The sequence below is a fragment of the Mustela nigripes genome, chromosome 6, assembly GCF_022355385.1.
Source record: "Mustela nigripes isolate SB6536 chromosome 6, MUSNIG.SB6536, whole genome shotgun sequence".
NCBI lineage: Eukaryota > Metazoa > Chordata > Mammalia > Carnivora > Mustelidae > Mustela > Mustela nigripes.
Window position 1 is genome coordinate 123,624 of NC_081562.1, and position 12,049 is coordinate 135,672.

The following is a 12,049-nucleotide window of genomic DNA, read 5'->3' on the forward strand; positions in this document are numbered from 1 at the left end:
CACACGTTATTCAGGACCATCACGGTACGTACACAGACCACTGCGATGGAATTTCGTGGTGGGGGCTCAGGCCTGGTTGCGGCATGGGTAAGTGAGACCCCTATGGTAATGGGGTTCAGAACATGCCACCCCCAGCGATGACGCCTTGCACACTGCATAGTTCAAGGTGAAGGGGTCTGAGAAAACAGCAGAAGCAGGACGGTCACTCTAACCTCGCCGCCCTTGTCCCCTGAAACAGGCCATCAAACCCTCCTGTAAGAGGCACCCTCCCTGTCCCCAGAGAACAGGAACAGCCTTGTGCCAGAGACAAAGGGAAGAAGCCCAACAAATGGGCACCCCCAGTTCACTTCACCAGCCTCGTACACCTCAACGTGCCACAATCTCCCACAGCTATCCAGTCCCCATCCAACCAAGCACAAAATACGCAGGTTTAACTGTTTCTCCGGGTCATTTCCTTATGAAGTCTCCCATGTCAGGTGAAGCTTATAAAATTAAACAAATGCATGGGCTTTCTCCTGTTAATCTTTATCAGTTTAAAGATAAACTGACAGGGACCCTATGAGGGTCCAGGAAAACTTGATCTACAATAGCCAAGCTGCAAGTGGGGGTCAGTGGGAATGCCCGACTGCTTCACAAGAAAAAATCATCAGGGGTGAGGGGGGTTCTGGTTCAACCAACCTGCCAGGATTCTGGCCAAGGACAGGTCAGGGGATTCAGACATCAGCAGGGGGGCGGGGGGGAGGAGAAGATAGAGAACCTGATCAGAGGGGGCCCCTGGGAGGCTCAGTCAGTTAACCATCCAGATGCCTTCCACTCACAACATGATCTTGGGGTCCTGGGCTGGAGCCCTATGTCGGGCTCCCTGCTCGGTGGGGAGCCTGCTTCCCCCTCTGCTCCCCCTCCACCCCATGTGCTCTCTCTCTCAAATAAATAGATAAAATCTCGAAGAAGAAGAAGAAGAACCTGATCAGATACCGAGGGGAAGCGCTTTTGCTAAAACTGGGATTTACAAGGAGGTGCACAGATGGGCCTAGGAGCCAGTCCAGGAGCCTGACTGAAGTTTGGTCAAGGAAACCTCCCTCCCTTGGTTGAGAGATGCACCCACCTGCTGTGCCCTTCTGGAACTGGGGCCAACCACACCACATCAAGGTGGCTGCAGGGGAGGAAATCCCACCCGGGTGGGCAAGAACAGGAACAGTGGTTGCCGAGGGCAACAAGGATGGAGCTGGAGGCCTCCACAGATGGCTTCTGATGTCCTGGGTCCCCACATTAGCCAGCCCCTTCTCGTTCTCACTGAAGACACTCACCCACCCCACCCACCCCACACAGGAGACAGAGGCCTCTCCTCCTTTGTCCTAGGTACAGAAAGACAAGACCAGCACCACTCATTGCAAGGCCCCTCTCCTAACTGTGGGCGTCAGTTCCAAATTAGCAATGTCCCAGGCGTCCAGAGCCACATCATGCGGCTGGCAGGCTGCCTCCCATCAGGCCTCTATCCCAAGCTGACCCTCCTGCCAGCTCCTGCAGCAATGCCAAAAAAGAACTCACATCTCCAAAAGACTCAGGCGCCTGCAGAGGCTTGGCTTTGAACAAACATAGCTGGCAGCACACAGACCTTCCCCCTACCTAGAGGTCAGGGCCGGGCTGGTGCAGCGGTCCCGTGTGCACACACCTGAGCAGCCGCAGGGGGAGATGCCAGCCTTTTGCGTAACATTACAACCGCAGGCAGGCTCTTCCCAAGAATCAGGGCAGGTCCTTGGCTGCCTGGGGTAGTTTCCAGCTTGCGGCTGAAAGGGAAGAAAGTGCTTTTGGTTAACTCCTTTTAAACTCCAATTCACAGCGCCGACCAGCTGTGATAGCTCCAATTACAGGTTCAAAGATTTCTGGGCCACAGAAAAACTTCCTGTCCTGGCCACTCAGCCCCATACCGCTCCCACGCAAAGGCCCAGAAACCACCCTGGAACGTGCCGCCAAGGGGTTGGGTTGCCAGAGACTGGACCCTTCCTTTCCCCACAAGGTCAGCAGCAAGTCTTGACCACAACCCTGAGCCCCATCTCTGAGAGTTCCTGCCCTTCAAATTTTGCTCCCCCACACTCCCCCTTGTCTTGAGCTTTCATGTTTTGTCAGGAAAATGCCAGCTCCCCAGCTGGGGTGCGGCTTCAGTGGAAGCTGTGCCCTGTTCCCCAACCCTTGTTCCCAGAGGCCATTCAGGGCGCTGTCCACTCTCCCGTCAGTTCCAGGGTCAGGAGCCTCCCCAACCAGAAACCCAGGTCCTGGTCTTCCTGAGGTCAGAGGTCCCAGAGGGATGCCCTGAGCTTGTGGGGGAAACTGAGGCCAGAAAGCTGCCCTGGAGAGTTTCCCGGGGTGGGGGGAGCTGCCCTAGGGAGCTGAGCTGCGGGCTGGGGGCCCCAGTTACTGCAGAGTAAAACACCCAGCTAACCTTCCTCCTGGGCACGCCCTCTGACTTCGAGACGGCTGAACCAACTGGGGACCACAAAAGTGAAGTCATCTGTCCAAGGTGGTCCAGTGATGGAGCCAGAGCCTACTCGTCTCCTGCCGGTGGGTTCTTCCCATTGGGTAACCCCAAGGCAGGCCAGACCCCAGACACCCGGACGCACACGCACCCAATACACACACACGCGGAGACGCGTGCACGGAGGGGAAAGGGTTTGAAGGAGTTTGCTCTCTCGCCGGAAGTAACGTTGGGGGAAAAGCCAGCAGTCGCGGGTTCCACCGCTTCGTTCCGCGCGGCTCATCCAGCGATGCCCACACCCCCCGCGCGTTCAGGGCCTTTCCAAAAGGACCCAGAAACCCAGTCCGAGGTGCGGGGGCCCCGCCCGACCCCGCGCGCCGCTCCAGCCGGGCCCGCTCCAGCCCCTCCAACGGCCTCGGGCCGCGAAGGGGGCCGAGCGCGAGCCGCCCAGCGCCCCGCGCCCCCAAGCCCAACCCCGACCCAGTCCCGACCCAAGCAGGCCCCGCCCCCCTGTCGGCCCCGCCCCCCGCGAGCCCCGCCCCGGCCCGCCGCGCGCGGAGGGTCACGGGACCGCAGGGCGGGGACGGGGGCGGGGCGGGGCCGAGGCGGAAGCGCCCGCGTAGGGCACCGCTGTCCGCTGTCGGGACCCGCCCCTCCTCGGCCGGGTACTGGCCTCGTCCAGCCGCGCCGGACCCGGGGGTCAGTGTCATGTGACTTCTGTCCCTGACCACGAGCCTGAGCCGCAGCCTTTAGGTGAAGAGGGTCCGATCGCCCGAGAATCAGGTGTCCTGGTCCCCGGGGGTCTCCAGAGAGTTATATCCCAGGCTACGGTCTCCTGGGTTCTGTTGGGGTCAGTGGTCTCCGGAGGTCCGCTGGGACTTCAGGAAGGGGTTGTCTGGGTCGGGGAGTATTTGAATCTGGGGTCTCAAGAAGGGGGTAGTGCCTGGGTCTGGGGTCTCAGGCGAGAGGTAGCTCCTGGATTTGATGTCTCTGGGGAGAGGGAACGCCTAGATCTGGGGGTCTCCGGGGAGAGGTAACACCTAGATTTGGGAGTCTCAGGGGAGAGGTAGCGCCTAGATTTGGAGTCTCGGGAGAGGTAACTCCTGGATTTGGGGGTCTCCGGGGAGAGGTAGGGCCTGGATTTGGGGTCTCTGGGGAGAGGTAACTCCTGGATTTGGGGGTCTCGGGGGAGAGGTAGTGCCTGGATTTTGGGATTTCTGGGGAGAGGTAGTATCTGGATTTGGGGTCTCAGGGGAAGATAGTGCTTGGATCTGGGGTCTCTGGGGTAGAGCATGCTGGAGCCAGTTTGCTTTCTCTCCCAAGGGTCTCTTGTGACAGTCCCGTCCTTGCTGTGTGCCATGGTGGCGCTGTGGGCTCTCGCTCTGGCCTTGGCCCTAGGCCTGGCCACTGCTGGCCCACCTAACATCATGCTGATCTTTGCTGATGACCTGGGCTATGGGGACCTGGGCTCCTATGGGCACCCCAGCTCCACCACCCCCAACCTGGACCAGCTGGCCGCAGGCGGGCTGCGCTTCACCGATTTCTATGTGCCCATGTCTCTGTGCACACCCTCCCGGTAAGTGAGGGGGCATCTCCCAGATTCACTCTGGGCTCCAGCCGGGGAGGCAGAGGGCTCTGTCTCTTTGGAGAGGTTCGCATTTCTCTGTCGTCCTCCCCTCTCATCCCTCCGTGTGTCCATTTCACCCTGAGTTTCCCTCTGGCTCACGGACTCTGACTTGCCCTATAGGGCTGCGCTCCTGACCGGCCGACTCCCAGTCCGGATGGGCCTGTACCCTGGAGTTCTGGAGCCCAGCTCCCGAGGGGGCCTGCCTCTGGAGGAGGTGACCCTGGCTGAGGTCCTGGCTGCCCGAGGCTACCTCACAGGGATAGCTGGCAAGTGGCACCTTGGGGTGGGGCCTGAGGGGGCCTTTCTGCCCCCCCACCAGGGCTTCCATCGATTCCTGGGCATCCCGTACTCCCATGACCAGGTAGGAACCTCCAGGGCCCTCAACCACCCTCCTCCCCACCCCTGACCAGTCCCCTTCCCCTTAACCCCTTGAGCCCCACCCCCCAGCCCAGACTCCTGAATGGACCTGCTCCGCCAGGGCCCTTGCCAGAACCTGACCTGCTTTCCGCCGTCCACCCCCTGTGATGGCAGCTGTGACCAGGGCCTGGTCCCTATCCCGCTGTTGGCCAACCTGTCCGTGGAAGCGCAGCCCCCCTGGCTACCTGGACTGGAGGCCCGCTACGTGGCTTTTGCCCGTGACCTCATGGCTGACGCCCAGCGCCAGGGCCGGCCATTTTTCCTGTACTATGCCTCTCACGTGAGTGACCGCGGCCTTGTCCCCTGAGCTGCCCTTGACCCCTAGCCTGCACTGACTCCTGTCTCCACCCACAGCACACCCACTACCCCCAGTTCAGCGGGCAGAGCTTCTCCGGGCGCTCAGGCCGAGGGCCATTTGGGGACTCCCTGATGGAGCTGGACGCAGCTGTGGGGGCCCTGATGACAGCTGTGGGGGACCTGGGGCTGCTCGGAGAGACGCTGGTTATCTTCACTGCAGACAACGGGTTTGCTGTGGCAGGGGGTGGGGACGTGCTGGCTGACGCCTCACTGGCCGGTCCCTGGGGCCTCCCCATCCTGACCACTGGCTGAGGACGTACAGCTAAGGGTGTCCGGGGGGATGCTGGCTGTGTTATGGTGACCCATGGGGCATGTGGGAAGCTGGGGGCCACAGGTGTGTGGAGGTACTGGTCTAGGACACAGAGGGGACAGGTGTGTGCTGACCACTTCTGCACACAGTGTGGAACTCTGGGGTCATCCTGAGCACCACTGACAGCTTCCTTGTGTGCCCCAGGCCTGAGACCATGAGGATGTCCCATGGCGGCTGCTCTGGCCTTCTTCGTTGTGGAAAGGGAACCACCTTTGAGGGTGGTGTCCGGGAGCCTGCCTTGGCCTTCTGGCCAGGCCACATCGCTCCTGGTCAGTCTGCAGGCCCTCTCCTCACAAACCCTCGGCCCCACCTCCCCGACCCCGATGGCCAGTGGAGTGATCACACAGCCTTCTGCCTCCAGGGGTGACCCATGAGCTGGCCAGCTCCCTGGACCTGCTGCCCACCCTGGCTACACTGACAGGGGCTCCACTGCCCAACGTCACGTTGGATGGTGTCGACCTCAGCCCCCTGCTGCTGGGCACAGGCAAGGTAAGGCTTATGACCCTGGGACCCTGGCTGTCCGGCATCCAGATGGGGCTACCAGTGGGGCTTCTTGGGTGAGCGAGGAGCAGCTCCATGTCCAGGGCCTGACACAAGGCCGCTGGCTCCAGGCAGATGCACATGAGCGCTGGGGGCCCCCTGCCCACTCTGTGATCCCTGACTTTGCCCCCAGAGCCCTCGGCAGTCTCTCTTCTTCTACTCGGCTTACCCAGACGAGGTCCATGGGGTCTTTGCTGTGCGGAGTGGGAAATACAAAGCTCACTTCTTCACCCAGGGTAATTTCCTCTCCCCCAGCCCTGCGGACCCCTCGCAGCCCCAGAGCCCAGCCCCTCCTGCCCCTCGCCCAGACGTGCCCCCCCTCCCCAGGCTCCATCCACAGTGACACCACACCGGACCCCGCCTGCCACGCCTCTAACCCGCTGACTGCCCACGAGCCCCCGCTGCTCTTTGACTTGTCTGAGGACCCTGGAGAGAACTACAACCTTCTGGGAGGCGTGGCCGAGGTCGCCCCCGAGGCGATGCAGGCGCTGAAGCAACTCCAGCTGCTCAAGGCCCAGTTCGACTCCTCGGTGACCTTCAGCCCCAGCCAGATGGCCCGTGGCGAGGACCCTGCCCTGCAGATCTGCTGTCAGCCTGGCTGCACCCCCCGGCCTTCCTGCTGCCACTGCCCAGAGCCCCAGGCCTGAGAGCGTGGGCAGGCCCGCCCAGGGCGCCTGCCCCACCCGGGATGGTTGGCGGCAGCAGTGTGGGTGTGCGGAGGGGCTCTGTACCCAGTAACCTAATAACACCATGTGATACTCACAAGCGTGGGAATTCATCTGATCCTTATGATGACCCCAGAGGTAGGTGCTGTTCTGCCTGGGTTACAAATGAGGAAATCGGTGTGGAGAGGTTCAGCAACTTGTCTGAGGCCACCCAGCTGTTATGAGGTCAGGCTGGGATCTGAACCCAAGCACTGGGCTCCGGGAGCTGCCCACCGCCGTTGTGATTGTCAGTGCAAGCTGGGTTCCTGAGTGTGCGTGTGTCCCTCCCAGAAGCCAGGAAGCCATCAAAAGTGCTGTTGTGTGGCAGGAGCAGGGTGGGTGGGTGTGAGGGCAAGGTGGGCAGAGACCTTGAAGTTGCCGAGCACCCGTGAGCCCCAGGTGTGCCCGGACAGTCCGTGGGGGCACCACGACTGGGGCGGTGGGGGGTGGGGGGGCAGGCTCTTCTCAGAAACCCGTCCGAGGGGCTGAGGGCTGAGGGTGGATGACGATTGCACACTCCAGGTGGGTAAGAGGAGACAAGCCCCTGGGATAACCCCCAGACCCTGCCTCTGCCCCTTTCGGAGCTCTGCGTTTTCCACCTGCCCTGTCCCACCCAGCAGAGGAGGCGCAGCTCAGGGCTGGCTCCCTCCCTGCTCCGCACTCTGCAGGCCACACTCTCCAGCGGTGCTCAGCATTACGTTCAGGCTCCTTAGAAGCCTCATATCCTCTGAGGCCTTCCCCACTGCCCTCCCAACAGCCCTCAGCTCTGGTGTGCTGACTCAGCCATCCTCTGGTGGGGCTGGTGTGCTCTCTGCAGAGGGGACTCCAACCACCCACCTGTACCCACGTGAGCAAAGTGTAGACCTTGTAGTCACCTTGTGTGTGCACACATGACAGGTGCACACGGATACCCATGCTCCCTCCCGGCCAGCTTGACAAGAAGAGCTTGTCTGGATGCTTGAGGGTGGTATCCACATCCTGCTGATAGACCCTCGCCTTCCCAGTGTTGGGCAGAGGCCCGTGGACGAGGAGGCATGGCCTCTCCAGAACCCAGTCTGAGCCAGTCACAATCCCATCCAGTGACTGGTCCCTGAATGCCACATGGCTAAGTCCTGGTCCACGAAAGGTCAGTCGTTGTCTGCCAGGTTCCCTGCAGCATTCTTTCTTGGGGCAGTGAGGGTTTTGTGCTCTCACTGTCCCGCCCAGACAGCCTGCAGCTGCTAAACCCATGTCCCCAGCCACCTAGCTCCAGAGCTCATGATATAATCAACACCACCGGCTTAAGCCGCTGCTGGGGGGTTATCTGTCCCTTTCAGACCAAAGAAGTCTTGCTGGAATGAGACGCAGGATGCACGGCAACTGTGTCCACAGGCAGCCCAGAAGTTGTTCATGCCTCAGATCCTGCTGTGTCTTGGAGCTGCCCCCCCTAGGGCAGTGCTTTCCCTGGGGACCCTTGCAGCCAGTGATGCTGGTTAGGAGGGCCCAGATGAGCTGGGCGTGCCCTCCTGTAGGCTGCCCCTTCTCTTCTGGTGGGACACAGTCACCTCAAGGGGCCTTGGTTCCAGAGGGAGGCCTGAGGAACTAAAGCAGGCCCACTGTCTGTGCATGTCCGCCAGATACCCAAGTGCTCGGCAAGAACCACACCAGCGCTAACACCCATAAAGGCAGGGGCTGTTTTGGGCCCGCCACCCACTTGGCTGAAGTTCGCTCCACACAGAGGGCTGTGTGTGATGCTGAGGCCCAGATCACCAGAGGGAACCCCTCCCTGTTCCCAGGGCACTTCTTGTCTAGCGAAGGGTATGGGCGTCAGCTCTGAGATCTCTGGAAGGTGGGATTCGGGCACAATAGGGCCCCTTCCACCTGGGTGGGCGTGGGGGACATATGGCTATTACCTGAGAAGGGACACTAGGGGTACTGGAGGGTGGAAACTGTGTACGTATGTACAAAGCAGTAAAGCTACACACTTAGGTTGTCACATCTGTATTGTATACTTGAAGAGAAATGAGAATTTTGCGCTACGTGCCACAAACGAGGAGTGTGGGTCCTTTAGGAGCATAACCGCGGGGGGAGTGGGGATCCACCGCGGGGGGAGTGGGGATCCAGGTCACTGAGCACATCAGGGACGTTCCCCTGTTGGCTACGCTGAGACCCACCCGCTGCAGCCAAGGTTTGGGGAGAAGCAGACTGTCACCCTCCCAGCCCACTGGTGGTCTTGCTGGGATGGTGGTTTTGTTTCGTTTAAGATTTTATTTATTTATTTGACAGACAGAGATCACAAGTAGGCAGAGAGGCAGGCAGAGAGAGAGGAGGAAGCAGGCTCCCTGCAGAGGACCCCGGGACCATGACCTGAGCTAAAGGCAAAGGCTCAACCCACTGAGCCATCCAGGTGCCCCTTGCTGGGATGGTTTTGCAGCAGAAATGCTTGTCTCGGCATTCTAGCTGCTCCCCGTCCAGTCACTTGTGCACATGTGCAAACACACACATGCGTACGGAGAGACACATACTAGCTCATATGTGTGAGCACACACACTCGAGGTGGTCCTGAATGCTGTCTACGGTATCCCTGCTCTTCCCTTCTTAGCTGCTGTTGATTTAAAAAAAAAAAAAAAAAAAAAAAAAAGCCCCTTTCCCTGTGAGCGTAAGAGTCACCATTCAAGACCGGTAGCTTTCCATTCCTACGGAGCAACGTCCTCCGGCAGCTGGGTCTCCTCTGGAAGGGGCTCTCTCTGCTTGCAATGGACGGAACAAACACAGCAGGGCTGTGGTGTCCCTCCAGGTGCGTTGGGAAGGAAGAGGCGAGGTCCGGAGCAGCGGGAGTGGCAGCAGGTGAGCAGCACCTGCTGAGGACCCCTCCCCCGACCACCCCCACCTTGGGCACCTGCTCACCTGTCCCCCAAGTGACCAGAAGGGGGAGCAAAGGGGATGTTTTCACAGAGTAAAGCTTATATTTGCCTCTTGCCTGAATGTTTTTACTTAGGAAAGTACATGTATTTTTCAGAGCAGCCCAGGCAATGCCTGCAATCCCAGCCGAGTTCTCCATGCTCTTGTAGATCGCGTCACCACAGCACTAACGCAGGTGTAACCTTTCCTTGCTGCACCCCAACACCGCCTTTCTGGGGTCTGATGGTCCATTCACCTTGACCCCTGGCCGGGTGCAGGGGTGAGCCACAAAAGAGATGCCTCCCTGTCAGCCTCCGCAGCTCCTGTGTGTGAAGGTCCCTGTGAACCGTCGCAGCCACAAGGGCCAAGGCGTGACAGCCCCTCCCCACACTGCGGCACAAACGGTATTTTGCTAGCAGCCCAACACCCCCCAACACCCCCAAGCAAGGAGGGAGAGCTGAGTCTCTCTCTCCAGGTGTTCTCAGAAGAAAGGGACCCAAGGGAGAAAGAGGGGTCTGGGGTGCCCTCCGAGCTGACAGGCAGCTAGGGCCCTAGAGAGAGCAGTTGTGGGAAGGTGGCCTGGCCCCGGACTCCCCAGCAGGAGTGGAAACATCTCATCACTTGGCAAACACTAGAACCACATGGGGCTGGAGCCTGCCCTGCCCAGGAGCACCCACTGCCCAGTGAGACCTGGAGGGAGGGGCCGTTGGTCTAGCAGCTGGCCATCACCCGGATGTGGATCTCCAGGTGGGGGGGGGGACCCACAGAACAGAAGAAGGGGCTTCTTCTTACAGCAGAGCTGGGCCAGATTGGGGGCAGGAGCGGCCCATCGACTCTAGAGGCAGCCACTGACCCTCTGGGGCACACTTGTCATGCCTTCTCTTCCACCCTAGGAGTCCTCAGCACCGTCCCACTAAATTTCCTTTGGTTAGAGACAGGGGCACCTGTGTGACTCAGTTAAGTGTCATGATTCTGGGATCCTGGGATCGAGCCCCACATCAGGCTTCCCGCTCAGCCGGAAGTCTGCTTCTCCCTCTGCTCTTCTGTCTGCTTGTGTCCTCTCGGTCTCTCCATCAAATAAATAAATAAATAAAATTTTTAAAAAGTGGACTGGCGGGGACAGGAATGGTCCCTGCCAGAGGCTCCATGTAATGTGCCGTTTGGGGTGGACACAAGGCACAGCCCTGGGGAACCACCTGTGCCCGTGCTGCCACCCTTGGGGTGGGTGTCATGTCTGAAGAGCACGACCTCCTTCTTCCTACCCTGCTGGGCGAGTCACCTCCCTGAGCTGCCTCCCCGCGTGAGCCGCACAGGCCAGTCCCTACGTGGAGTCCCAAGCAAGGACAAGGCGGGTCCCGGTGACCGGTGGTGCTGCACCCACTCCTCTGCTGCCCTTCCCAGGAGCCTCCTCCATGCCCCTTCCGCTGACCGCAGGTACAGGCCAACCTCATGCAGGACCCCCCCCCCCAGGAGAGCAGGTGGGTTGTGCCGTCCAGGGTCAGCATGTCCTGTGTAGGTAAAGGCCAAGGAGTGGCGAGGTCCCCACCAGGCCCTGCGTGGGGTTCCGGGTCACGGGGGCTTTGCACAGGTGCCAGGGGCCAACTGCCCCCAAATCTACGCAAAGGAAATAAATAATAAAATCCAGGTTCCCCTTTTTGCCATCAACTCAAATGATGGTTGAGACAGCTTTTAGGTAGATTGTTTAGTCCTCGTCTCTGCCGAGCTCTGTGCGTACAAGGACTTGATTCGCAGGTCTGAGGGAGCAGGGCTCAGTGTGGCTGACTTTGGGTTCAGTGGGTGCTCCCTCAGGACGGGCACCTGGGTGTCAGACAGGACCTGTCTGCTGGCTTGTACACCAACTCTGTAGAACAGGACCCAGGTGGTGGGGGTGAGGACGCATTCCGGGAGAGCCCCCGTGCTGCATCAATCCTGGCCTTCACGCCTGCACGGTTTCCACCACACCTGTCCACACCTGCAAACCAGCCAGCTCACTGCAATGGTTTCCACCTGAGGAGTGGTGAGGAGCCTGGTACCTGCTCTGCTCAGCACCGAGGCTGTTCCCTCATAGCCTCTCTTCAGAGGGGGCCACTTACTTCTGCATCCTGGGGGCAGCCTTGGATCCCTGCTTGGGAGTGCAGGAGGGTCTTCCCGCATGCTCCCTGGTCATGGGTTTTGCCCTCGGGGCCTCTCCTGAGGAGGTCAGAAATACCGCTGGGCTTTCAAGGATCCAAAGTTGGGGACAGGACTGCTGGCCTCAGCTGTGGCTGGACGACCCTCAGAGGGCTTCTTTGCTCTGCTCTCAACCCACCTATGAGCGGCTCTGAAGGGCAGAAGGTGCGCACTCCTGGGGCAGCCCCCCACCTGTGGGGGCCAGGAGCCAGCAGGTAAATATTCCCGTTTCTCATCCTTCCAGTGATGGTTAAGGGAGCCTTGAGTTTGGCCTTCACAACACTGGTGTCTCCTCCCCCCTGCCTCTCTCCTACACACGCCTCACTGCAGCACCCTGTGGGTCTTCGGCAAGACCGGCAGCCTGGCCCTCCGCCCTTGGCCTTCCTCCGGCAGGAGACTGAGCACAGTGCTGAGCCCAGGAATGGCAGCACTCAGGACAAAGGCCAAGCACCCATGTCACAGGACCTCAAGGAGGAGCCTCTTGTCCTCCCAGAAGCCTTCCAGCAGCCACGACTGCTTGACTCCTCCTGCCCTGTCTGGTCTAGACCCGCCTAGAGCCGAAAGCTTGGAGT

At 60.1% G+C, this 12,049-nt stretch overlaps 1 protein-coding gene across 4 annotated transcripts; it reads left to right on the top strand.

Moving 5' to 3' along the window:
• Positions 1-3,072: 3,072 nt before the first annotated feature.
• Positions 3,073-6,489, top strand: ARSA (arylsulfatase A). Of its 4 annotated transcripts, none has more exons than XM_059401653.1 (9): positions 3,076-3,323; positions 3,797-4,049; positions 4,221-4,461; positions 4,579-4,797; positions 4,872-5,041; positions 5,329-5,453; positions 5,546-5,673; positions 5,858-5,960; positions 6,052-6,489. In XM_059401653.1, the coding sequence occupies exons 2-9, from the start codon at positions 3,832-3,834 to the stop codon at positions 6,369-6,371; spliced, it is 1,524 nt and encodes a 507-aa protein (XP_059257636.1). In that variant the 5' UTR covers positions 3,076-3,323; positions 3,797-3,831; the 3' UTR covers positions 6,372-6,489. The 4 variants fall into 4 exon arrangements, with proteins under 4 accessions (XP_059257638.1, XP_059257636.1, XP_059257635.1 ...); XM_059401652.1 differs by having other exon boundaries at positions 3,076-3,256; XM_059401654.1 differs by having other exon boundaries at positions 3,076-3,226.
• The last annotated feature ends 5,560 nt before the right edge of the window (positions 6,490-12,049 follow it).

Bases quoted from the DNA above. Each gene is read 5' to 3' on its own strand.
- ARSA (XM_059401653.1), top strand. From the start codon at position 3,832: ATGGTGGCGCTGTGGGCTCTCGCTCTGGCCTTGGCCCTAGGCCTGGCC. The intron at 4,798-4,871 runs GTGAGTGACCGC...CTCCACCCACAG, and splicing joins TCCTGTACTATGCCTCTCAC to CACACCCACTACCCCCAGTT. The intron at 5,674-5,857 runs GTAAGGCTTATG...CTTTGCCCCCAG, and splicing joins TGCTGCTGGGCACAGGCAAG to AGCCCTCGGCAGTCTCTCTT.